The sequence below is a fragment of the Bemisia tabaci genome, chromosome 7 (genome assembly GCF_918797505.1).
Source record: "Bemisia tabaci chromosome 7, PGI_BMITA_v3".
Lineage (NCBI taxonomy): Eukaryota > Metazoa > Arthropoda > Insecta > Hemiptera > Aleyrodidae > Bemisia > Bemisia tabaci.
The window spans coordinates 47,847,153-47,874,609 of record NC_092799.1 but is presented as its reverse complement, the minus strand read 5'-3'; the positions used below and the strand labels follow the sequence as shown (position 1 = coordinate 47,874,609).

General features: G+C 41.6%; 2 protein-coding genes across 4 annotated transcripts in view; both read right to left on the bottom strand.

The window, feature by feature from the left end:
- Positions 1 to 19,305, bottom strand: part of LOC109039685 (uncharacterized) — a 38,767-nt gene extending 19,462 nt beyond the window's left edge. The window contains exons 1-5 of the mRNA XM_072302607.1: positions 19,135 to 19,305; positions 3,489 to 3,600; positions 2,399 to 2,478; positions 1,260 to 1,329; positions 376 to 549 (exon numbers count right to left, since the gene is read on the bottom strand). Coding sequence (XP_072158708.1) covers positions 376 to 549; positions 1,260 to 1,329; positions 2,399 to 2,478; positions 3,489 to 3,600; positions 19,135 to 19,296 — 598 coding nt within the window. The 5' untranslated portion in view covers positions 19,297 to 19,305. The remainder of the gene's footprint in view (positions 1 to 375; positions 550 to 1,259; positions 1,330 to 2,398; positions 2,479 to 3,488; positions 3,601 to 19,134) is intronic.
- The window catches only part of LOC109036822 (uncharacterized), a 319,487-nt gene that overhangs the window by 111,520 nt on the left and 180,510 nt on the right, over positions 1 to 27,457 (bottom strand). The gene's annotated exons all lie outside the window — the stretch shown is intronic.

Sequence of the window (27,457 nt, the reverse complement as noted above, 5' to 3'; positions counted from 1 at the left end):
CAACAAATGCGCTTGTGATACTTTGGCCGGAAGGTGATGACATAAACTCATGACACAAATTGACAGGAAACAATGTGGTTTAATGAAACACGACCACACTAAGAAAATACAAGGTAAATGTTCGTACTTGTAAGATTTGAAATTCCAGGAAATTTTTGTTTTAAACCTTGGAAAAAATTTAGTTGTACCTTCCATTTTCCAAAACAAAAAAAAACAGATTTTTGTTAAAGAAATAATTGGTATGGTCATAGCGTATTAAATTTATGTGCACTTTTTTCTTCAATAACTCTTTGAAATCTACGAATGACGACTGCGTTCTATCTGATTCAAGACAAAATACACATTTTAAGAAAATTTGAGGTTTCCAATTCTTACCAAGATCCCTTTGATGCTGCAAATCCAGTTCGATGCCCGTGGATAGATTTGAGTTTTCATCTTGACTGGCAGCAACGATTTGCTCCAACTCAAGTTTTTCTCGATTAAGACGCCCATTTTCATTTTGCAATCGCACAACTTCCGCCTGCAATTCTTCAAACTGCCTTGCATTTCCTAAAAAAAATTAATTCGATTTTTTAAAAAATGAATGAGACACATTTATTATCTCCACTTCTGTTTCCTACTCGGCAAGACGCGAAAAGGTCTGAGGAGGCCTCAAGCAGCATATTACCAGCTGGCTGGTTTGGACAAAAGGCTTAGGACTGAGTCAAAATGGACAAAATTTTCATCCACAGATCTACGACTAACAATTTTTTTAGGATATGATATGATCCCTGCTAAAATTCCGAATTACAGAGAACACTCTTTAGAAACTCTACAATGCAAAGCAACATTTCTTATCCTGAGGTGGTGGATTTTGTGACTGCATGGAAAGTTTTTGGAGGGTCGACCACATTGAATTTTAGAGAACTCAAAATTAAAATTCGCCTACCATCAATTCACCTCCGTTTCTTTTTGGAGAGTATTTTTTCAATGATGAGGGAAAATGTTCTCGCACTGATTCTAAACTTTCGCACTGTAGTGAAGTGTTTTTTGCTCAAGATCGCAAGCTAAAAATAAACAGTGTCTCTTTTTTCAAAGTCCCTATCACGAAACACACTTGCTTGAACATTTGGTGATCTTTTTAAATACTATAACAAGTTAGATCAACGTAAATTTTGGTGATATAAATTTTACTTCACTGATTTTCCTACTTACGATAAGTACGCAAATGTTGTAAGTTTATCATTACAACATCATCAGAAATGAATTTTGGTACTTACTGTTATTTCTTGAAACAATTTGAGTGATGGTTTCTAACTCAGTTTCCAGAGCCGTAACAGTCTGAGTCAGCTAAAAAAAGAAAGAGAACGGAATATTAAAACATTGAGGTCCTAGGTTAAAAAAACTATAGTAGTAATGGTGCAGAAGTTGGTAATTTAATTATTTCAAGAAAAGCAGATTCTTGGAAAATGGCAAAAAATTATTCCAGAATTCATGAATTTAGTGGTACGTTTTGGGAATTTTGTGTGGTAAGTACTCACCCAATTGAATTTCATTGCCAATACTAATTTAAAATATATAGAGAAACTAAAAAATGAAGAAACATTCCATAAAGCTGCTTTTAAGCTAAGAGTAAGCAGAATAAATGAGTCAAAATCAAATTTGTAACGCTCATGCTTTCTTTGGTAAAACTCAAATGGAAAGTTTGAATAGGTACCTCAAATTCTACAGAGTCCTTATGTGCATACTAGAAAAAAAATAAAACTTGTTGAAAAAGATTCAAGCAAAGTTATTACATTAAGATACACCAAAAATTTAAAATTCCTCAAGGTGCATAAAGTCCTTTCAAGATGGTCCAGTTATTGGTATGCTGTTAGGCTGGCAAATGATAAGGAAATACTCAAGGGCCCCCAAAACTTTGTCCCAATAACCAACATCTGCTCGACCATTAGACAAATTGCCTACATGTGTTTCCTAAAATCTTAGATTCAATTTTTTCTCAAGTAAAATTACAATGAATGAATTGAACCATTAAAGAATTTCTGAGATCTCAATATATTTTATGGATGAAATTTCATCATAATATGGCTTTCCGAGGAGAGAAAAAGATCATTAAAGAAAATTAAGTTAGTGGTTTGAAATTAAGAGCGCCATTGTGAAAGGCTGTATACTAAGAAAGTCTCCAAATGTTCAATGGAAAATTGGCGAGAATGAAACACTTTCACAAAACACCTGTTCCATGTTAAGTTGTTTCAAAGATTATCATTGATGAGTTCGAATGGTGTCCATATAATTTAAATTATGGATACTACATGAAGAAAAGTACCTATTTAATTCTAGAATAGGAGGTTGAAAAGTAGGAGGCTGAGAAATAAAAAATGTTATGAGCTTCTAAAATGTTCAAAATGTTATGTCATACCTGCTGTTTTTCTTCACGAAGCTTCTTGATTTCTGCTTTGAGTTCATCTATTTCACTACTCCCCTGCCCTGTTTCAGTCGCTACAAAAAATAAATGAAAATTAGTAAAAACTATTAACACACTTCGGACAGGCATTGTAACAGCGGAAAATTTCCTGAAACAATCTTGAATCTATTTTCTATGCAATTTCGATTACACAGTCTATTTTAAAAATGTTCATATTAAGTATACCTGAAGAAAGTTTACAAGATTTATCCATGCTTAATATATTATCTCTTGAGAAAATTTTGGAGTAGATTTACAGGTAGGTACTTACATTTACAAATATTTGATTCTAGGTTTTACGAATACCTACATTTATTGTTATATTTTGAGAAAACCAATAGAATATCAATTTTTAAATTTGCAGAATGAGTTCTGTAATACTGGGAGGAGCTAAACCATAGCTGGACTGAACTCATTTTGCAGTAAGGAACCACTTTTTCTGGCTTACTATGGAGACAACATATGTGCGATCAGTTTCCCTTTGTAGATAGGTATTATTATGATGGGTGTGGATGAGCCATAAATATTCGTGCCTTATTGGAAAAGGCAGTCCAACTATACAAAGCAGAAAAACATTAGTATGAAATCTGCTCCGGGTAAGACACTGAGAGTAAAAAATATAAATTTGAAGAGGAGTTATGACATTCTGTGGTGTACACCTGTACGGTGTTTGGTCTCTAGTGGTTTTAAAGGTGAAACATCTCACGGGGAAATCCTCTTATTCTGTCTATTAAAAATGACAAAAAGAGCGAAGAGCTTAAAATGTTAGCAAGCTATAAAATGATGTTTTTAAGAGAGGCAATTTGATTTATTATGATGAAACTTAGGAATAATATTGCTCTGAAATCTAAGTTACAGACAAACTCATACAAGTCGTACTCATGAGCGGAGCACACACAGTTTCGGCATAAAAAACCTATCTTTTAGTGAGGCTTAACGTACGTTTAAAATCTGCTTAAAATTTTACAACATGCTTTCTGCTGACACTTCAAGCTCTAGCACCCATTTCAACATTTAATTGAATGGAGTGTACAATTATACATACATGATGGCACATGAAATGTGTCCTGGACTGCCCAGCCCTCAACGTCCCAGCCATCATCTCCATCATCATCGACAAATGCCCCTTGCTCTGAGGAATCACCACTGAAAGCGCCCTGCAAACAGATACAAAATTTATGAAAATTCCTGTAACCTAATATTTCACCACGAGTTAATTACCTTAATGGAGAAAAACAGGTCAATCTTGAAGGGATCAATCCAAAGGGGGTTGATTGCATCGCAGCGTTGCGTAATCTCATTCTCGATTTATTTATCCGATAAAAAATAGTTGAAAATTTTCCGATAAAAATTTTTGCGATTTGACGAGAATATTGTGAAATTTTCAAAATGAAGCACGCACCCGTTGAGGAGCGGAAGAGAGGGGGCAGGGGGTCTCTCTAGAAATACACTTGGCTCCTCCCCGGAAAGACAAGAGATTTTGTGAAATAGGAGCAAGACGTTCTTGTTATCTTTGAAATTGTAATTCAATCGATTTCCCCGCAAAAGCACCTCGGAATTTCACCTCAGATATCCACTTAATTTTCAAGATCTTTCCGGGCTGCTCTTCTATGCAACCCCCCCCCCCCCCATCCTAATTTGGCGCATGTGTCCGTTACTGGATTGAGAAATCAGTTGTCACGTTGAACTTCAGACCGCTGCATGCAATTGAGCCCCTCTGACTTGGACTCCTCTGATTGAAATTGACATAGAGATAAATGCATTTGGCGTGAAACATAATATGCGAGGAGTTAAGTACAGTAAAAGATGATTGTGTAAAACCTGCAGCCCCAAGCAATATTCAAAATACAGGTAAAATGCTGCGCTAGTACACTAACATCGAATGATGTTACCGAATAACATCGCACGGATTCAGTCCGTAATGTGTATTAGAGACAGTTAGCTAGATTGCCCGGCGTGATAGAAAATCCCTTCAAAATTGTGATTATGCAATACGCGCTCCCAAGCGTTAAAATAGTTGCCTATCCTGCGCCTTTGATTCTTGCAGCTACCGCTCCACTCGCCCGCTGAGTTGAACGGCTGGAATTTTTCCTACTTATGATACTATCGCGATGGTTTCGGCCTACTGTAAAAAAAATTAAATGCAGCTATTTCTTGAAACCTAATTTCACAGCCCTGAAGTTAACAAAAAGTTTCTTCTGTATGAACTTCGTAAGCGATGCGGCAGACGCTATTTTCAGGTTTTACAGATCACAATTTTATAATTTCCCCGACATGCCCAGTAAAAATTGCCACTACATCGTACGAAGGTATGGATGGGTTGATTTTACACCATTCAGCGCAGATACACCTACAAATTCCGAGAATTATCCCTTTCGGACCATATTAGTAATAGAGAACAACAAATCGCGGATTTATTAGGTGACAGGGCCGGATTAAGGGGGTGGCCACATGGGCCGCGGCCCATGGCGGCAAATTTTGCAATTTTTTTAAATGCAGGTACAAAAAAATCGGTTTCAGAAAAAAATTACAAACAAGAAAAGGTGACAACATCTCTCATTTCCTGAGAGTTCATTAATTTCTAATTTTGTCGTACTTCGGTGATACAAAAGACAGCACCTTTGAGGAGTCGAGTTAAGAGAGAAACCAAACACGTAATTTGGCCTGGAGAGGCGCGGCGCAAAGAGAAATGATGACGAGGACTTGAGATGAAAAGGAGAAGCCCTCGACGCGGCGGTCGGCATGTAACACATATTAGCGCCTACGAGACTGCATGAATACTTCACGCATTGCGTCAAACACAGTACGGTCAACAGCGGTCGGCGGCGGAAGTTAAAATTATTAAACCACATTTATGTTTGTTCTTTCTTAATTTTTTTAGTTCATTTCTTGCAAATGAAAGGCCTTGTCCCCACAGAGATAGGTTTACGGAATGAACTTTCGCGCGTAGTGTTGACAGGGCTTCCGCAAAAAATGTGTCCAACACGAGTGAACGCGTCTTATGCACCCTTCTCCCTCCAGCATGTTCACTTGATGGTTTTTATTGATGTTTCAAAATGAATGAGAAGAGGGCGGCAAAATACAGGCGGCCCATGGGCGGCAAGAAGGTAAATCCGGCCATGTTAGGTGAAACAGATAATTTGCCTACACTATGACCACTTTTTTTTAATTTTTTTTTTTTTTTTTTGTGTGTCACGCTAGGTGGTTTTAAAATATCCAAGGAACTTTGGGAACGATTAATTTCAAACACGTATACATCTTCATTAATAAAACAAAGTACGGCTTGAAAATTTGAGCTGACGTACTTCAGAATATTAGAGTGTTCAGCGTCGAAAACCGAAAATCAATAAAGTTCCTTTCTCCCAAATCGTTTTTCTTTTTTCGTTTCCACGATGTTGGTTAATCTAAATTTCTACATTAAAATAATTATCGCCTGACTCTGGATATGCAAAATATTAATTTTCCGACAGGAAATCATCCGAAATTTCACACTCTGGAGATTGCCAACCCCTTTACGCTAAACTGCCCGTTTGATTCAAACGCCGTCGAAATGACGGGCTAGTTAACTTACCAAGAACGTGAGTAAAATAAAAACCTTCGGAACCAAGTCAAGATAAAACTAATATTTAATTTTCAAAATGGTAAATAAATTATGGTTTCAATTTTAACAAAGATTATTCAATTCTGAATTTTCATAATAAAATCTTTTTACCGAATACTTTATTCTTATTTATTAAAATTTTCAATTAAATTCAAAAACTGCACTTTGATGTCATAATTCAACTATTACCAATTAAATATAGACAAGTTCGAGCTTTATCAACTAATCACATGGATTTGGGCGTACCGGCGTTTTTTTTTTCACAAGCGACGGGATTTCGCGAAAATCCGGCGGTCCCCGATCCAAATCCTCCGGTAATCGCGCGGAAGCTCCGAGGCCGCGCTGAACGAAACCGCGACTGCACGAGGCACACGCACGAGTAGACTCAACACGCGGCTTGCAGTCGCACTCGCAAGTTCGAGGGTCCCACAACCACGAGTCACGAGATACGAAAGGACTGAGGAACACTGACAGCTGACGACGGAAGTCGCTCACTCCACGGCCCCCTTTCCCCTCCCCCCCATCCCCGGGCGAGCGGGAGACTCAAGGAGGACAGAGGACACTGTTAAGACGTGGCGCCTGCGACATAAGCACGTAACTGCATTTTGCGATGAGCTCTGTCTTCCGTAAGACCCCGTGCTTTTCAGGGCTCGCGTGAAGATGAAAACACGCCCTTACGTTGGAAAGCTAGTGCCGGGAGGGCTCGGGCCGATAAGCACACTCAATTTCGATACGGCTCCCACTCGGCGTGAAAAATATCGAAAAGCGACAGAAATTGAGCTCCGACGTTGCCGCGTCGACGAAAGCTCGAGCGCGAAAAGCACCTGCGTTGCGGCGTTGCGAAATCGCTCGTTTTGCTTGATTTTCGGCGGTGACCGTACTTGGGACTTCAGCAGCGGTCAGCGTGAAACGCATAGCGCCTACAAGACTGTAGGGATACTTCACGCATTGCGTCAAACACAGTGCGTTCAGGAGCGGTCGGCGAGAAACGCATAGCGCCTGCAAGACTGTAGGAACACTTCACGCATTGCGCAAAAACACAGTTCGGTTGGCGCGGTGGCGGAAATTAAGATCATTAGACCACATTCATGTTTATTCTTATTCATAATTTCTTCGCTCTTTTCTTATAAATGAAAGGCATCGTCCACACAGAGATAGGTCTACGGAACTTAATTTTCGAGCAAAGTTCCGTGAACTTTTGCTAGTGTTGACAGGGCTCTCACAAAAAATGTGCCAAACACGAGTAAACGCGTCTTATGCACCCCTCCTCCTCCGGCACGTTCACCTGATGGTTTCTATGGATGTTTCAAAACGAATGAGATGGGGCGGCAAAATACAGGCGGCCCATGGGCGGCAAGAAGGTAAATCCCACGTTGCTTAATCACCTCGCTGCGTGTCTGGGCTTCTATCGGATTCGCCTTCAATAACCGTGATGGCAATGTGAGCGGCAATACGGGTAACCGTCAAACTTTGAGAGTAACTCCCTCCCATCCGAAGTCGTCACCGGTTTTCTGAATCCTAAGGATCTTCGAGAGACCCAGTCAAAGTATGTCTATACACTCTACGGGTACCCTACTCTCCAATGGCATAGTTGCTCCACCCCTCAACCTTGACATTACACATTATCGTTGGCTGGTGAGCAATTCATCTGACAGAGAAGAAAGATAAACGTGACGACCACCTCCACATTTGGACTGCATTTTGCAATTTGGAACTATAAATTCTGGCCCGGTTTAAAAACAACGTATGTACCATTAGTTTCCCTATGCACAAAAGTGTTTTTTTCTGATGAGCCAGAATTTATAGTTCCAAATTGCAAAATGTAGTCCATTTAAGAAGAGAATCGTGCTTGCACCACTGGCTATAAAAAGAGGTGGTAGCGAGCACGATCACTCTTTTTGACAGTCAGGAGACAGCTGATAAGCATACTGCTAAACAAGTAGCTCACAATCAGCAGTCGACAAGAAAGTAAGATGAATGTTGCTGCCCGTATGAAAATATCGAGTCTTTGAAAGTAAAAGTTTGAATTTTAGAGCGAGGAAAATACTGGCGTCCTACGGAAGAACTCCGTATGAACCGTCAGGCGTTGCTATATTGCCTTCAATAAAACAATAATTTACGGAAAAATTTTTGGATAATGTTTCTCCAATTGTTCCGGCAATTTTGTTGACAATTTAATCTAAAGGATCAGAAAATTTCAAGGAAAAATAAGCATAACATTCCGCAAAAATGGACATTTTACGGAAGAAAATTTGGCAACTCTCGAATGTTCATACGGCGTTTTTCCGTAGCACGGCAAAATATACCTACTAGTATTCTGCCGTGCTAAGGAAGAACGCCGTATGAACATTTGAGAGTTGCCAAATTTCCTTCGATAAAATGTTTATTTTTGCGGAAGGTTATGAATATTTTTCCTTGAAATTTTCAGGAACTTCGGGTAAAATTGCGAAGAAAATCATCTGAAAAATTGGATGGAAACTATCGATAAGTTTACCAGGAAATTCGTGTTTTATCGAAGGAAATTTGGCAACGCCTGAAGGTTCATACGGCGTTCTTCCTTAGCACGGCAGTATTCTGCTCGCAGAGTACAGAGGAGTCATTACCTACAAGACACGTGGAAATACGGATTTCCTGCGCTCGAGTCGTCAAAACTCCAAAATATGAGCAAGGTCTGGCAGCATCGGCGAGGTCCTTCATTATGCCAGGCTAACCGAATTTCCAAGCCTTCGGACTTGGAGACGATGAATATTTATCGAAAGACCCCGCGCCCAGGAAATGCCAGCGGGGGGAGAGGGGGGGGGAGGCGTCAGCAGTGACGAATAGGGCACGTTCTGAGGAGAGATAAATCAGACTGAGAGAGACTGAGCACAGAGAAAAGGAGATCAAAATTACCCGGGAAAACGTGTGACCATATAGTGTCCGAAGAGCGAAGAGGTCAGGATCTGGCGCGCGGTGCAGGTCTAGAAGAAGTAACGAGACGAGAAGAAAAAGATGCGAAAATGAGAATCTAAGCAAACTTAACAGGAAGGCAGTCTGAAGGAGATATGCCATTGAGTTGCTACCAAGGAGACATTAAGGATGCCATGACCAAAATCTAAGACCCAAAATCAGCCATCTCCTCCAAAATCTACTCGAAAAAATAGCGATTCAAAATGAAACGAGCGGAAAAGCTCTAATACTGCTCTGTAATAGAGAAGCGCTGAGCTGTCCTCTACGTGGGAGCGTTTTTAAAGGTCTCGATACACGATCAAATTCCTGAACCAATTACCTGGTAATTGGTTTTACTCCTGGTTATACCGCGCCGCCGCGGCTGGCGAGAAAATCTGAAAATGCCGGTGTTCAGGACGATTTTTGTCATTTTTTGGGGACCTGAACAAAAAAGTGGGGACTTTCGGGGATATCGGGGACACCCTTCCAAAATCGGGGATATTTGGGGACATTGGGGACTTTGAGGGACCTGAACAAAAAAATTGGGGACTTTCGAGGATATCGGGAACACCCTTCCAAAATCGGGGATATTCAGGGACACCCTTCCAAAATCGGGGATATTCGGGATATTGGGGACTTTTGCAGAATTGAGCAAAAAAATTGGAGACTTTCGGGGATATTGGGGACACCCTTCCAAAATCGGGGGTACTCGGGGACATTAGGGACTTTTGGAGAACTGAACAAGAACATTGGAGACTTTCGGGGATCGCGGACACCCTTCTAAAATCGGGGAAAATCGGGGACATTGGGGACTTCTATATTTTCTTTGAATTTTCCTCATTGAATCCAAAGAAATAACCAAGAAAATAATCCATTGGAGTCCCTCGACGTTTCAGTTCCCACTTGCACCACGATGTGGTTAAAATGAATAGTTCCTTCTATACTGTGTGTCGAAGACATTCTGAAACGGACCCGTTGGTACGTGACTTAGCGCTGATAACCTCTGTCAGTATCCAAATCGTAAAACTGGCGTGGAAAGCCTAGAAAGAGCGAAACGGTAGACACGCAGATGCAATTGCCTTGCACTCCTCAACAACTCTTCAATTCGTGACCTCTTTTTCAGTTTCAAAGAGCTATTTGACAGAGCCGATATATTGACTCAGCAGCCCGCAGCTGATATCTTTCGATGCTCTCATAAACGGGTTTTATGTGAAAATGAGCTACTCAAACTTGCTCTTTTGATTTTTTAGTTCGCTTTAACTTTATATTTACGAATCATTTCCTCGCTGTTTGCTGTATGAGTCAATTTTTTAGTAAGAAACAACTTTATTTAGTTGCTCATGTATGCCTTCTTTAGACTTAACATGCACGATACACCTCCCACATGGTGTCTAGAGTTCTTGACCAAGCTCCATTCACTGATTTTCCCTGAGTTTCGGGAGCTCATTCCCTGACGAGAAACCAAAGTTTTTACCCACTTCTCAAAAAAAATTTTCAGAAAAACTAAATGATTCTCCGGAATTTCAGTTATGAATATCGAATTTTTTCATCTTTCAGCCGATTCTTTGGCGCACATTGGGATTTTCAACTCCAAAAACGTTTTTGTTCTTTATACAATCCGATCGATGAAAGCTTCTCTATTATTCTGACTATTTGAAGATTCATGATGTCAATAATAGCGGCTCAGGTGCAATAACATAATCCTTAAAATGTTTTCTAAGCGTTAGAAGAAGAGATTCCCAGTTTCTGGAGCAGATTCCCTGATTTTTCCTGAAATTTTCCATTCCCTGATGAATCCCAGTATTTCCCGGTCCTCGACACCAAGCTTTTAACTTAACCGCGACTGGCACAGAATATTGATGAATTGCTACTTCACATTGCAGCTGCCAGGAAAATTAATTTCCATTTTTTATGACTGGTGGGCAACTGATTGTTAGCACCGCCAATTCTTTGGTACATCCCCGTGAAATAAAACGAGAGTGCAGAGCAGTGCTGCCATATTATTTTATCAAAAGATTCCGAAATAATGCCGATTTCCGGCAACATATTTCGATTTGCCAAAGTTGCCAAAATTCCGGGGGAAAATTCCGAAATACACCCGGATGTAGTTCCGAAGATCGTCAAATTGGATAAAAAAATCCCTATTTTTGTTCGAATAAATGGTCAAACTGGCGAAAAACTGCAAGTTTCGAGGAAATTCCGCGAATAACTAAAAATTCCGGGAAAAGTTCCGATTATTTATAAGTTCCGAATTCCGGAATTAATTCCGGGAAATGTCAGCACTGGCGCAGAGACACGTAAGATCCCAGCAGGCCGATTGTTGGATCATTATCGGATGAGTTTGATCGATAACTCTCTATCTTCACAATGCTACATATCGATCAAGGTCATTCCATATCGATCCAACAATCGACCCGCAGGTGAGCGGTCGACTCACCACAAAACGACCGAGTCGACGAGACAATAGGAAAAATAAGCAGTCTGCACTGTCTGGATGGTGCCTGGTGCTTCTCTGGGTCAACTCCGCGTGTGGTGCGTCTGATGGGCGGGGGGGAGGGGGGGGGAGGAGTCAAAGAACGCGGCACTCGACACCGGAACAGGAAAGGGGCGCCCCTCGCACACGGCTCATTTAGAGGCGTTTAAATAAAAATTGATGAAATATCAATTAAAACGGATATTGTTACCGTGTTAGCTCCTCCGAAACGATGCGAGGACGTCGGTAAATATCCCCCCCCCCCCACCCCCCCGCCCCCCTCCCGGCGACCGAACGGGTCCCCGCGGCGGAAGAGGGGGGCAGGGGGAGGGGGGTTAAACAGATGGAAATTAGGAGAAAACGCGTGAGAAGTAGCGCCAACGGTCAAACATTTGGGCGATATAACAGCTTTTTACTCGATGCTTAGGACTCTTGCACGAAAAGAAAATGACACTTCGCACGGTGGATCGAGTCGATGGGAGAGTTCGGACGAAATTTGGAAACGATAAACGCTTATGACTCCGTTCATACCAAACTATGAGGTTTTAAAAATGGTTTGTTTGGTTTCCTTGTGACATTTTCTACGGGAATCACCCCTAAAAATTTAAAATGTGACGAATTAAACATCAAAATTTGCGGTTTTAGTCAAAAATTTCATGTCCGACCTTCCCAATTGACTCGATCCACTGGGCTTTGGTGGGAAACAAACCCTAACGACTTGTTTTAATACCACGATATTGATATTAGGAGCAGGTTTGCTGCCGGGTCAACCTTTTTTTTCCCTTGACAAAAAAATTGAAGGGGACATTCTACGAGCTACTTCTTCTTCTTCTTCTTCTTTTTTTTTTTTTTTTTTTTTTTTTTTTTTTTTAAAACATGGCTGGATTCTCATTGGAATTCAAACTTTGCCCACTCCGAATGGCACCCACTGAAATACAACATTCCACCTTTCGTCTTCAGCAGTTTTCACGCGGTCAAAAACGGTAATCGATGCCTTTTTCAGCTTTCTAATTGGCCAAGCTCTGATCATCGAACACCCTCCAAAAGGCTTCCAATTTTACCGTGCGTAACCGTCATGAACGGAAGCATTCCTTAAAAAGCCCCTTGCGTCCTGTGCGATAACTATTCGAGCACGAGCGTCGAGGGGTTGCATACTCGGAATTTTGAAGGCGATTATGCAAGCTTGATAAAAACTCGATTCAATCGGGTTAAATTCGCGACAAATGCGTTGCCAAAGAACCGTGCTCATCCTCTTTTTGTTAACATTACTTATGATGGTGTATCATTGCATAATTCGTATTATGGAGGCCCGCGCCCCTGGCAACTCCACGGTCCGATCTCGGCAAATAGTTGGCAATTCAAAATATGATGGAAATTCTGCAATATTATGACTGGCTTCCCCGGTAAAAATTGGCGATAGGAGCTGCGTTTCAAAATACCATAGGCGTTCTTATAGCCGACTGAAGAAGGCGATAGAAAATCATATATACAGGGCTGTAGAAAAAGGAAAAAATCATACGGCCGGGCTACACGAAGCGATAAAAAATTATACGGACGGGCTATAGTTCCTATCGCCGGGCTTTACAATTTATCGCCTGGCTGTTGCTTTTTCGCCATCGGCTATAAAAGGCTATAAGAAATAGTGTAGAAATTCGTGTGCTTGGTAAATCCTTAAGTTTGTACGGAATCACCTTAATATTTACAAAACGCACATTATATTTTCCTTTACTACATATTTTTTTTCATCAATTAAAATGAAAATAATCCATACAGAGTGTGCAAACATTTCAAAGTCATGAGTTGAAAAACGCCGACTCCACGAGATTAAATATTAGAGCCTAACCCTAAGCGGAGCAGCGGCGCACTGGCGCCTACAAACCTAACAGGGATATTTCACGCATTGCGCAATGCGTGAAGTATCCCTGTTAGGTTTGTAGGCGCCAATGCGCGGATCGCGCTGGCTGTCCGCCCGCCGCGCCGCGGCGTACGCAAAGCAACATTTTTTCGTATTGAGAACCTTAAGTTGTGCGATAGTTTCACATTATAAGATAATTGGTGGAAAAAACGAAGAAAACCTCAGTGCAATTTTTAAAAACGTAGATCATGAATTCATGACATCAGCAAAGCACTTTGGACGGTAGTTGCTGCACAGTGGTACGGAGGTGATAAAGCTAAGACTATGGATCAAGTACAGAGTAAAATATGGAGTGGGAAGGCGTGTGATAAGGAGGGAGAAGATATTCAGTTTAAAGAATTTGAGCTCTTCGGGCGCGTTATCGTCTGATCGAATTCTTGCTAAATTTTTGCTGTTCAGGTATACGAATTGAAAGCTGCCTGGAATTAAACATTATACGTTTATAAACAAGATACATTTTTTATTACTTGTGACACTTTTAAGACATCCATGTGATAGAGACCTTTTTTATTCATTGATCTGTTCAAAACAAGATGGTCTCTATTGACAAAAAGAAAAGGCCAAGATTAAACAGTGAGAAATGCTTCATTCTGACGAAACTTCAGCTCAACGCAGAAGGAAAACCACATTAATTTTAAGCAGATGGAACCTATTTCTAGAGGAGTTGCAGAATAGCTTTGAGTATTTGAGCAGGGAGCAAGAATTGTGATTACATCATTGTATTTCCACAGATGACTGTCTATGCATATTGCGATGTATTCTCCGAAAAAAACCGAGCCTTATCGGGCACTTTGGTAACGTTTCATAATGCATTTGATTTCTTTCGAATCGAAACAATCTATAAGACGATTATATTGCGTAACTTTTCGGCTGTGATTTGTGTTAAAGTGGCTCTGAAACACCGACTTCCCAAAGCTCCTGAAGTGAAGTGCCACCGAAAGCCTTGCAGAACTTACACAAAAGACACTTTGAAGGCCCACGTTGAAATTGATAGACCGAAAATGCGCATAGATGCGCTACTGTGCAGTTTTTGTCTCCTCAACATTTTCATTTTTCCGGACTGGTGGGTTTTCATTCTCAATTGAAAAATGATGAAAGCATAATTTTCCCTGACATTTCCCGGTATTCCCTGCCAGTGGCAATCCTGTCAAGGCGATAGAGAATTTGCAGATGTCTGAAATTTGATGAATTTAGTGTTTAAGAGGAAACTACTGAGTGAACTGAACACGAGGATACACTTGGATCATGAATTGAACAATTATTGGAGAAGATACGATAAAATGATCTAATCTGCTAAAATACGTGTGTTTAAATGGGAAATGCCGCCAGATGACGTCACTAAGCGGTGCATCTTTTCACTTTTAAATCTATTTTTACACTATTTCCCATATCAGAAAAAAATTATAAAAAATACTATGAAATCAGCTTTTTCAGATGAAGCAATAAAAAATTTGCATGCGAATTCTCCATTTTCAGTTCCCGGGGTTTTCAGGCTTCAGACACTTATGACACCATGACTTGACGAATAATCTGAACTTACGGTGAGATATTCCCTCCGGAAGCCGAACCCGACGCGCTATTAGAACTGACGAAGGCGGCTCGGAAGTCGGAACGCTACTTGACGGCACATCACTATCGATTCCGGTGCGTTGACGAGCACTCCGGGGCGCGTTTGACACCGATTGCGACACCCGCGGGGAACACTAGCCACTTGCCACTCGGCGTCGGAAAAAACGGGAAACGACGGCCGCACACCTGGACGTCGACGTCTCGAGTGCAGTCGAACGGGCGCGAACGTCGCCGCGAGGTGGAAGCGAGGGGCGCGGAGATTTTTGGCGGGCGAAAATCGAACTGTGCTCGTGCATCGTGGCCGATATGGTGGGGGCCGCCATTGCCAAGTCGCGCATGGAAAAAAAAATTAACACTCAGTTGGACAAAAAATTAGGAACTACTAATTTTTGCTCAAGGTAGGTGAAACGGCGGTATGCTCTTCACACTGAAAAAAAATTCTCGGCGTTTTTACCAAGGTCCGTTGGTACCCTTTACCATCTCACTTTTTTACCAATTATTGGTAATTTTACCAAGACAGACTGGTAAGCTGACCTAAAAACCGGTATTTTTACTGTTTTTCTCAGGTAAGAATACCACTTTTATTGGTAATAAATTATCGGTAACTGTGCCATTTTATCTCGGTAATTCTACCACAGTCGATAAAAAATATTGGCGTTTTTACCAAGGTCCAGTAAAATTACCGAGAAAGTTCAATAATTTAACCGAGATTCCTCGGTAAAATTACCAATTCCATAAATGGTAATTTTACGGGAAAAAAATTGGGATCAAATAGAACCCTGAATTCTTGGTAATTTTACCCTTTTCTTGGTAAATACACCGAGATTTTTTTTTTTTTCAGTGTAACACTCAGTTGGACTAAGTTTTGGAATTAGGAACTACTAATTTTTGCTCAAGGTAAGTGAAACGGCGGTATGCTCTTCACGAACCCTCTGGCCGAAACGCAGCTTATGTTTCAATTTCAACAACTTCGCAGTCTTGGCCGAGAACAAATTGTCACCTTCCGGCCAAAGTATCACAAAATTGCAAAAGAGAAAAGGCGACAAAACCTCTCATTTCCTGAGAGAATAGTAATTTCTAATTTTGTCGTCTCTCGGTGATACAAGAGACATCACTTTTAATTGGTCGAGTTAAGAGAGAAACCAAACACGCAATTAGGCCTGAAGTGGCGCGGTGCAGAGAGCAATGATGACGAGAACTTGAGATGAAAAGGAGAAGCCCTCAACGCGGCGGTTGGCATGAAATACATATTAGCGCCTACAAGACTGCATGAATACTCCCTGCATTACGTCAAACACAGTGCGGCCAGCAGCGGTCGACGCGAAACGCATAGCGCCTGCAAGACTGTAGGTGCACTTCACGCATTGCGCAAAAACACAGTTCGGTCAGCGCGGTGCGGCGGAAGTTAAATAAATTAGTAAACCATATTTATGTTTGTTCTTTCATAATTTTTTCGTTCATTTCTATTACACCTAACTTTCGCGCGAAGTTCCATGAACTTTTGCTAGTAGTGTTGACAGGGCTTTCGCAAAATGTGTGTCCAACACGAGTAAACGCGTCTTATGCACCCCTCCCCCTCCGTCACGTTCACTTGATGGTTTTTATTGATGTTTCAAAACGAATGAGAAAGGGGCGGCAAAATACAGGCTGCCCATGGGCGGCAAGTAGGTAAATCCGGCCCTGGTGCTCCTATGTGTGAAATGGGCCAAAAATTGTAGTTTCCTGTTGCAAAACATAGTCCAACTGATCAACTAGCAAATGGACCGCATTTTCAATTAGGAACTAAAATTTCTTGCTCATCCTTAAAAACACTTGTACGCATAGGGAAAACAACAGAATATCGACGGTGAAACTACCAAACCACGTATCTCGGTTTGCGACGTCGCAGACTTCCTATCATACTTTATTTTTTAAATAGAAAACTACTCAACGTCAATTCGTGAAAACTTCCGTGATTTTTCCCCTTGGTTCGGAGAAAAATCTGTGGAAATTGTAAGGAATGATATTGATTTGATCTCCTTCAAAAAAATAAAATGTGAGTGGAGATTTTTAAACACCGCAAACGAGATACGTGGTCTGGTAGTTTCACCGTCGATATACGTTGTTTCTAAACTGAGTGAAAGTATCGGTAAGGCATGTCGCCCCCTGCAAAATTACGCATCTTTGACGTAAAATCTGAGCCTCGCTGCACCGAAACTACCGATCAACAAACTAAATTTTGCCTCGCGTTGGCTGAACTCTTCTGTTGAGACTCACAATCAGTGGTGTTTCCCCGAAAAAGGCTGAATTTAGAGTGACTTGGCAACTCCAAATAGGAGCGACGCGACGCGACGACGGGTGCGGGTCACATTCTGGGGGGTCATATTCCGGGGGGGGGGGGGGGGTTTCGTTCCCCGGTACCGAGGTGGAGGAGTGCGCGTGCGAACAACCAGTGCAATACAGCTGTCATTTTGTGACAAAAATGGTCGAATTTTTGTGAACTGTGTAAAATACGGGAATGAGTTGCTATGGTTGGCAACGTCGCCCGCAGTGTTTAAACTGTAAGGCGCCTCCGCGATGAGAGCGAGGCAGGTAGATTAATGGCCGGTTAACAGCACTCAACAGGTGGCTCCGTTGCCGTTGTCACGAGGAGAGAGGTAAAAAAATTGCATTGGAAATTGGTTTGTGGGGTGTCTACGAAATTCGAGGGGTAAACGTCCCCGACTCTTCCAGTTTCTCTGCTCAAATTCTGAAACGGTGCAAGGAAATTGCAATCCTGTCTACACTGCTACTACACAGTCATATGGAGTTTGTAGGGACTTACCCTTATACCCAAGGTCCCATTAGGGGTGGTCAATCTGGGAGTATGGGCGGAACTAGAGGGATGAGGGGCCAGGTCCCCCAGAAATGTACTTGGCCTACCCCGATAAATTTGAAGGGTTTTTGATGAGTAAAGCATAAATTATCTTCCATGTTGGATATTTGAATTGGAGCACTTTTTTGACGAGAACGGCTTGAATTACTCTTGAGACTACACAATTTTTCAAAATTTTACTCCGGGGACGCCCTAGACCCCTAGGACCCTTCACAACTAGAAAAATTTCCCGAGCCCTCCTTTGGAACTGGCAGACTCCCTTTCTTGAGTATTTTTGTGTCCCCCGAGAGCCCCCATGGTCGTCGCTCCTTGGACGCAAAGGCGTATCTCTATTTCCACCTCAGTGGCGTGGCGTGCTTTGCGATATATCGATTGATCCGCCATATAAACCTATGGAGAAGGATCAATTAACAGGGTGTTCGCGAGGAACACCTTAATAATAGATTCTTTACCAGCTGCAAATGGGGGAATATCGATAATCGATCATTCACGCCTCGCTACTGTTCCACATGAACCCCGAAAAGCGGAGAGTTAAACGGAGAGTAAGGTTCACAGGGAAACAGAGATATGCTCTCAGGAGGATATGCTGTTAGGAGCATTGTGACGAGGTGCCCTTCGGGCCTCCCTACGAAAAATTCCTAGTTCCACCCAAGGCTAAGAGCCTGTTCAGCATAGTTTAAAAACCTATCGAGATACATAAAAAATACAACAGCAAAGTAAATGCATAATGGAAGGAAAAGCGAGAGAAAAGAGAGAAAAGCGAATGGGGTCAAGGCAGAACTGAAAAACAGGAAACTCGGTCGAAAATAACACGAGAACTAAGACATGGCCGGAGACCATCGTCACGGAATTTTGAGTTACGGCTGGACAAGCGACCGTACCCAAGAAATCAACCTGATACAGAAAGAAAAATCAACTTTTCAGCCCAATTCCTGGCTGCAGCCTGAAAAATGGATGCCGCGTGGCGATTATATCGATGGCTAAAGAGCGAAACCACGCATCTTTATTCCGGTGTTTCAAAATCTCCACTACTATATTATTTTTTCGAAGAGAAAAAAGTCAACTGTGCAGTGTGAAGTTCCTACGGAATCAAAAGAAGGGAGAGAGAAGGAAAATCAAAGCAGTTTCAAGCGATACAGTTGACTTCTTTTCCAATGAAAGAATAAAGTATGAAAGGAAGATTGTATCGTCGCAAATAGAGATACGTGGTTTCACACATTGACCAATATGGAGCTTATCGAATTATGCCTGAATTAAATTTTAAAATAGAAAAGCTCCTTCTTTGAGTCTCTCTTTTAGCGGAGATGGGGAATAGAAAGGCCAAAAAAGACTATTCAGGTTGTGGACTAACCCGGGGTGGTTCGGTCTTCGAAGTGATAGACGAATTAGGAACGGACGATAGCGACACTTCACTGACACTGGCGAAAACGAACCACGAGAATTGTTCCAGGAGAGAATTCACTCGGGCAAAAAAATCGCGCAGTAACAAAACTGGGCCGACCAACATTTTCATATCGGTAGAAACATTAACCGCGTAAAAAACTGACACTGACGCACACAATTTGGGTAAAAAATTTCGTGATGTCAACTTGTAAACTACGCAGTTAGAAGGGACTTTCTACTTTTGTTCTTTTTCTTGTTTTTCGTGGGACGATTTTTTAGAAAAAAAATGAGCGATATTGTAGGGCCTCCTATGAAGGCCTCCGAAACACTAGTGCGGAAATGAAGCCGGGATTACTGTTTCTTTTCCTCCACTGGGTTTTGAGAAACCACACATTGTGCACGGTATGGAAATGGTTACTAAGTCAAGAATCCAAGGTCTTCTATCGTTAGAAATGTAAGCTGTGCATGTTGTAAACCGGGCTTTTTGTGCACTTTAACCCTACTTAAAATCAAACCTGCCTTTTCGGATTAGTTGTAATTGTGACTATAAAGATAAACACGAACTTGAAGAAGAAACTTGTTCTGCGACGGTATTGCTGTGTTGGGTAAAAAAACAAAAAAAAAAGACTCGAGAATTTTACTTCATCAATTATGAATGGTTCTCACCTGCTTCAAAACCGTTTAGGAAATCGTGCCTGCACTCGAAAAATTGACGGTGCTTTCCCTCAAAATAAAGACCGGAAGAACACAACTCTCGATTTTTGTTTTATTTTCTCCGCGATATTTTGCGGATTTGTTTTTTTACTACGTTTTTTGTTTTGTTTTTAACGCGTTCGACGACATTGCGTCACGGTTTCTGACGGACGGACGGTGACGTACAGTGTTTTCCAAACCCGCGTTACAGAGACACTGAAAATGTGTTTTCCGCGAGGACGGGGGCACGTCGAAATATTGGACGACTGAAGCCGCTGTTCCACAAATCGGGCGTGACGCGGTGTAAGACACGGCCGTGGTACGAGAGGGGGGGAGGGAGAGAAGAAAAGAAAGGAGCAAAGAGAGAGTAAAATATAGAAGAAGGGAGAAAAGAGGAGAGAGAAGAAAAGAGAGAAGAAAAAAGAGAAGAAAATATAGAAGAAAAGACAGAAAAAAAGAGAGAAGAAAAGAGAGAGGAACAGGGAGAAGAAAAGAGAGAAGAAAAGAGAGAAGAAAAGAGAGAAGAAAAGAGAGAAGAAAAGAAAAAAAGAGGAAAGAAAAGAAAAGAAGACAGAAAAGTAAAGAGAGGAGAAAAGAGAGTAGTAGTAGTAATATAAGTTTATTTTAAAGCGGTGTTTTAGGATATCTAAGGCCATTTACACCTCTAAAGAAGGTAGTAGTAGTAGAAGAAAAGAGAGAAGAAAAGAGAGAAGAAAAGAGAGAAGAAGAGAGAGAAGAGGGAAGAGGGAGGGAGAGAGAGAGAGAGAAGAAGATTCGTAAGCACTTATGACTACTGGTTTAGAGAGCTCATAGAGCACATGCTGCTGAGAGCGCGATTGAAAACGAAACGCCTTCAATTTTTTGTGTATGCAACGAGGACATCCGTCGAACACGAATAGTTGCATCAAGGCGTTATCATCGACGGAGCGGGGCGAGAGTGGCGCGACGCGTTTTACGGCGGGGATGCCTGAGTGCTACTAGACACTAAACCAGTTTTCTTCGTTTTTTTCTGTATTTCCGCAAATTGAACATGGAATTTGCTTACCTCCGCTGTCGTTTTATTGACAGTTGCAGAGGATTATTCGCACAATCTTTGTTTAGTCGTTGAAAACTCATGGATCACACGTTATTGAGAGCGCACTCGAAAACGAAACGCCTTCATTTTTTCGTGTATGCTACGAGGTAATCACCCTAACTATTTCTAATGAGTCTTTTGGACGATTATCGACAGTTTTACGACGTGTGGAGGAGTCGCTCAATGAAATTTTCCGCGCAGACGCTACCGAGTCCATTTCCTCAGAACTTAATTTTTGCACTTACTGCTTCGGTAACGGTAACTGCTTGTTGGTAACGTAACGTAAACGTAACATGGTCTTCTATTGGCAGAACGGACTAATTTAAAATCACTGGACCCAGTTGCGCGGCCATAACTTCGCATCGAGCGCAGTCAGTCGGTGCAACCGTACCCTGATGCGCCGAGCCGTCAGTTTCGTGCGCCGTTTCGCAGCACCGTTCGCTCCTGAAATTTCACGCGCAGTTAAAAATTTTATTGAAAATTCGCCAGCCTCGTTCGGGCCCCTCGAGACCGCCAACGCCTCAGATTCAGCTTCATATCTTCGTTCCTCTAACGTAAGGGCGTTTCTAAATCTTTCAAGCGAGCCCTGTTCTCCCAGGGTGTCTAGTATTTTTTAATTTTGAAAAATCCTGATATTTTCCTGATTTTCCTGATATTTTATAAAAAATTCCTGATTTTTTCATTTTGAAAATTCCTGATATTTTCCTGACTTCTCTCGTAAAAACTATACTTATATATAGCGCTACAAGTGAGAAATTATCGGAAACAAAGACGGCGCGACGACTCCTGCGAAGCACGAAGACTTCTCCGCTGAGGAGATTCGCGTACGAAAAATTCCTGATAAAACGTCCGATTTTTCCAATTTTCCTGATATTTTCCTGATCGGGCCAAAATTCCTGATATTTTCCGGTTTTTCCTGATGCTAAACACCCTGTCTCCGTACAAGTCTATGCCTTCCGCGGCTCATGCGGGATTACAGCTACGCCCTTACGTGAGAGGAGCTACGAATATTGGTCTCCGTTCGTGAAAATTCGGTAGGGTATGAGATGGGTCCAGGAGCAAAGGGCCTTGATCTTTCCATGAACTTATGTGTTTTTTCGTTAATGGATTTGATGACTCACACGACTGGATGTACAAAAATGCGGAGCAGTGTGTGGCCCTGGATATCGCGCTTTATGTTTTCGTAATTTATTATGAAGGTGCAATGGACAAAAAAAACCGCAAAAAATCGATACTCGCCTACATTCCCTCGCATGTATCTTCCTGAAATAAAAGTTCTTTAAGAGTGTTGATCGAGTAAAGACGCCTCGGAATGTGTCAGTTTTTTAAGGCTTTAAATTCAATGCTGACCTACTAGCTTCCAACGCAGCCTGAACGAGTCTTGAAAGTCTGAGCGAGTGAAAATACGCGGGAGAAACGGAAATCTCCTTCAATTTGGAAGTTATGCAATTTGAGCTACCTAAGAGTCGAAACTGTTGTATCGCAAGTTTTGGTCACGGCGCACGTCACGTAACAGAAAAGAGTAAGAGCTTCGTTCTTGAAGCAGCTTTTTCCTTTGAAAAGGCCCACTCAGTTACTATTAATTGTGATGAAAGACATTTTAAAGTGGCTTATAACGCAGCACCGCCAGGGAACGGAAGATTTTTACACTGATCTCAACAGAAATTTTTCTCGATGCGTCCAGAGGATGAAGTCGAGGAATCTCAATTCAAGTAGCCAAGTAGCAACAAAGAATGCTAAATATCCTCGAAATTTTCGCTCAAACCTGACAACGTCGTGCAGGGAGCGATTATGTACTCGTATATTTTACAGGTTGAGTCACAGATAAAAATTCAATTCGACTAATGAGGAATGAGGGGAGCCTAGCGGCAGTGCGACACCGGTGCCCCCGCGCCCTCCCCCGCCACCGGGGGGGGGGGGGGCAGGCCTCCAATCGGTTGGCGGGTGATATTTTATGCACTTGTGTACACATGCACATGGAACAATGCTCGATCGCTCGCTACCTCCGCCTCCATGCCGCGGCAACAAACACCTCTTTTTCTAGCATTTTCTGGCCCGTTACCTCTCGTTTTTCGGCTTTTTTCGGCTCGTGTGCGCGTCTAGCGGGCGCTGAAATGCGCAGCGCGGGCGCGCTTCATCAGGCGTCGAACTGGAAGCTGTAACGGAGCTTTCGAAGGTACAGGGTGTCTCTATGCCAAACCACCGGACTGCTGAGGCAAGCTCTATTAAAATACGCTTCTCTGGATCGAATATTTCAGAAATTTACTTATGTGAGCGTATTTAAAGGTCACACTGGTGTAGGTATTTACAAAGAAAAGGGTAAAATTACCAAGAATTCAGGGTTCTATTTGATCCTAGGTTTTTCTTGGTAAAATTACCATTTATGGAATTGGTAATTTTACCGAGATATCTCGGTAAAATTATTGAACTTTCTCGGTAATTTTACTGGACCTTGGTAAAAACGCCAATATTTTTTATCGACTGTGGTAGAATTACCGAGATAAAATGGCAAAGTTACCGGGAATTGATTACCAATAAAAGTGGTATTCTTACCTGAAACAAACAGTAAAAATACCGGTTTTTAGGTAAACTTACCAGTCTGTCTTAGTAAAATTACCAATAGTTGGTAAAAAAAGTGAGATGGTAAAGGAACCAGCGAACCTTGGTAAAAACGCCGAGAGTTTTTTTTCAGTGCATAAGCTGGCGATGGCAGCTAAAATCATAGACATCGGCCGAGTAAATCTCTTTACGAACTATCCTCTCTATTCTAATAAAATCATTTTTAAGACGCTCAATGGATGGGGAGTAAGACGGTCCACGAGCTGGGGTGAGGAACGGGAGATCAAAGTCCGCAACTTAGGTGATTTCAATCTGTTCGTCCGGGAGATTTCGACGATTTCGCTGGCAGCGAAGCAGCCTTTGGGGGCGCGTGCGGCCAGGGGGCGGACTCCCTAGTGGCAAAATGTTGAAATTTACGTTGTTTAAATTGGAACATTCAAAACTTTATCACGTAAAATATTTAATAATCTGGATCGTAATTCGAAGTTTCAAGTTTGGGCTTATTTAGAGGATATTACATGTCGATTGTCTTAAAAATCATAAAGTAGGGACGAGTTGATCCTCAGAACGAACCATGAAAAAAACGAAAGTTTGGATAGTCAGACGGCGGAAACGTACGAGGATGGATGGAAAATTGAAAACAGAAGTTAAAAAAACATCGATTTGGTGAACCGAATCGGTGTTCAGTATTGATTAATCTGTTTGGTTCGTCAAAGTGAACTTTCGGTTCGTACGATCGAACTTTTAAAGTTGACCGAACTGAAAAAAGCGGCTCCGTAACGAGTGTGGGTTTGTGTGCCCTATCGATGACTCTGGGTAAAAAAGGGATTTTTCTAGCGATAATGGCGACATTGTGCTATTGCGTTGCTCCCAAATGCTTTTGTATAATCTTTCCGTGTTTGAGCAGCGAGCTCATCTCTGGAATCATGAGACCGTCGATCAATCCTGCGCATGGAATTCAGTTTGGGAGGTGTCAAAAAACACATGCATCAAATGTTCCGAGGCAGTTGAAATGGGTGCATATCGGTGCTCCAGCGAGCTTTGTGTGCGTATGTGTATCACCATCAGCGGTGCCGCTGCTGTTTGCCTCTGTCTCATACAAAGTAGCACAAGTTGTTTTAGTTTTTCCTAAAGTGTCCATGTCGGAGTTACGCTTCATCAAATTTTTGGGAAAAATCATCGTTTTTTTCTGAATTTTGGTATGGTCATGGATCAAAGTAGGAAAATAGCTACCCCTCATTCATAATTCGTGGCCTCTCGGTCGAAGAGACATAACTCCACTGCAAGGTTGCAAAACTGCACTGAAAAAAATTCTCGGCGTTTTTACCAAGGTCCGTTGTTACCTTCACCATCTCACTTTCTTTTACCAATTATTAGTAATTTTGCCAAGACAGACTGGTAAGCTTGCCTAAAAACCGGTATTTTTACTGTTTTTTTCGGATGAGAATACCACTTTCATTGGTATACTAACTTCCCGGTAACTTTGCCATTTTATCTCGGTAATTCTACCACAATTGATAAAAACTATTGGCGTTTTTACCAAGGTCCAGTAAATTACCGAGAAAGTTCAATAATTTTACCGAGATTTCTCGGTAAAATTACAAATTCCATAAATGGTAATTTTACCAAGAAAAAACCGAGATCAAATAGAACCGTGAATTCTTGGTAATTTTACCCTTTTCTTAGTAAATACACAGAGATTTTTTTTTTCAGTGTGTCTCAAACAATTCAATTTTTTACAAGAATGTACTAGTGCAATTTTGTACTACACTTTTTCTGATTTTTGCATGAGATCAGAAGAAAAATCAGGGAAATTTTCAGTTTAAAATGCCTGAGATTCTCCGGGTACAACTGTAATTTGCGAAGGGATATTGGGCGACATTGGACTGTTCTTTCTTGGGGAAAACGACAAATTAGCACAAAATCCATCCATGGCACCAAAAATATCAGAGTCCCTAGACGAGTCTGCTCAATTTGGCTTAACTCACGGGGTCCGTGGAACGGACCTTGGAGTGCGCGAAGCGCCCTTGGAGGGTTGGGCCGCGTAGCAGTTGCCCGGAGGGGGGGGGGGGGGGCTCGTACTCTGAGTAGTCAACCAAGTAAGTCTTCAAAGCATAAGTTCCTTCTGAAATCAGCGGAACGAGGGGACACATGCGCAGGAGGGATCGCTGTCGTGTGCACGACTGACTTATGAACCCGGTGTGTTTTATCAGCTCCAACAGGAAACTGTCCATCGTAAAGTTTACGAGCGTGGAAACTCATAGACCCACGCTTTGCTAGACTGCAAAAGCTGCGAATAAAAGCGCGCCGAGGAACTTTACTCGCGCGATTGCTTTGACGCGCCTCCGAGCTGATCGCTCACGGCTAGGCTGCCGGCCAGGAGTGCCACATTCATGCCTTCCCCGAAGGTTTGAAAAAAAGTTTGCACTCGAAATCAGAAAAATCGTCGTTTTAACGAGGAAAGGATGTAACTACAATATAACTTTACAAACTTTCCGTTCGCAAATTTTACTTTCATTGAAAAGCTGTTGGAAATTATTTCTAACTGAAAATTTTACGGATTTTCCATCCGATCTTACGCAAAAATTAGCGAAGTTTTGAAGTGGGAGTACATAGCCATGATTCGTTGAAATATAATATTATTCGAGTCGATTTTGCAACCTTAGAATGGAGTTAAATTCCGAAACGATGGAATCAGATGATCGAGGACAGAAAGCGACTTAACCAGAACACATTTCACAATTGTAGCCAGATATTGTAGTTCCTTATTGCAAAATGCAAAGCAATGGCACTGCAACAATGCAACAACGGTGCGGCGGTTATGACAGGAGCGATTGAAAAGTTTCTTTTGAATTTTGAGAGAAATTTCATTGTGAAGGGATGAAACTTTCTGAGAATTTTTCACGTGAAACCAGAACAAACACTGTAAGGTCATTTAAAACATACAAGTCTCACTTTGGCAACCAAAGACTTTGACCACCTAAACCGAAATTCCGTTTCTTCGGTTTTACCTGGGTAAATCAGAAATTTGCTTGTTGTAAATTTGCTCTCTGTTTTAAGGTAGAGAGGTAGAATTAGCTGAGAAACGAAACTGCGTGCAATATTTCACTCACACTACGGCAACACTTCCAAGAATTAATATTGGGAAGGGGGGAAGGGGTGTATGAACTGCGGTTGACAGTTAGTGTTAAGTGAAGGAAGATATTATTCAAGGTAGTATTTAAGAATAGATAAGCCGGAATCCATAGGTAAACAAACTTCACTTTTTAATACACAGGAGAGAAAAAGCCAATCTCGATTGCGCGAGAAAGCACTCAAATCATGTAGACAGAGGAACGATGTTTTTTCCATCGGAAGGCAAAAGATGATAAAGTCGACGATTCAACTTTCATTCGAAAGTAATACACCAAATTCGATTGGAAAATGAACATATACGCGTAATTATGCAATTTGAATAAATATCACGATAGAAGAAGAAGATGAAACCTCACTCTCTGCCATTTTAAATCATTTGAAAGTAACGTCCCGCTTTATTTTTATTTGTGTTTTTATCCTAAGAGCTCTAGAGAGCTCTAAAATAGCTGGGCTGATCAGAATTGGATCCTCTAGTGGCCATCCCTCTGTATCAGGGTACTCTAATAAATCATATCTGAATGATATTTTAGAGCCGACAATATGCAGAGAATAAGTAGCGTGACGTGCTTTGCTATATACAGACTGATCATCTCCCATTTGAACCTATGAAAAAGGATCGATAAACTGGGTGTTCCCAAAGAACATCTTAAGAATCGATTCTTTACCATACCTTCAAATGGGGAAATACCTATCGATAATCGATCATTCACGCACTGGAAAAAACCCGCTTGGAACTAGAGTCCACACTCTTGAAAACAATGACAAGAAAAAATACTCTTGATTCAATCGGATTTTTACTTGAATCAAAAGGAAATCCGCTTAATTTAAG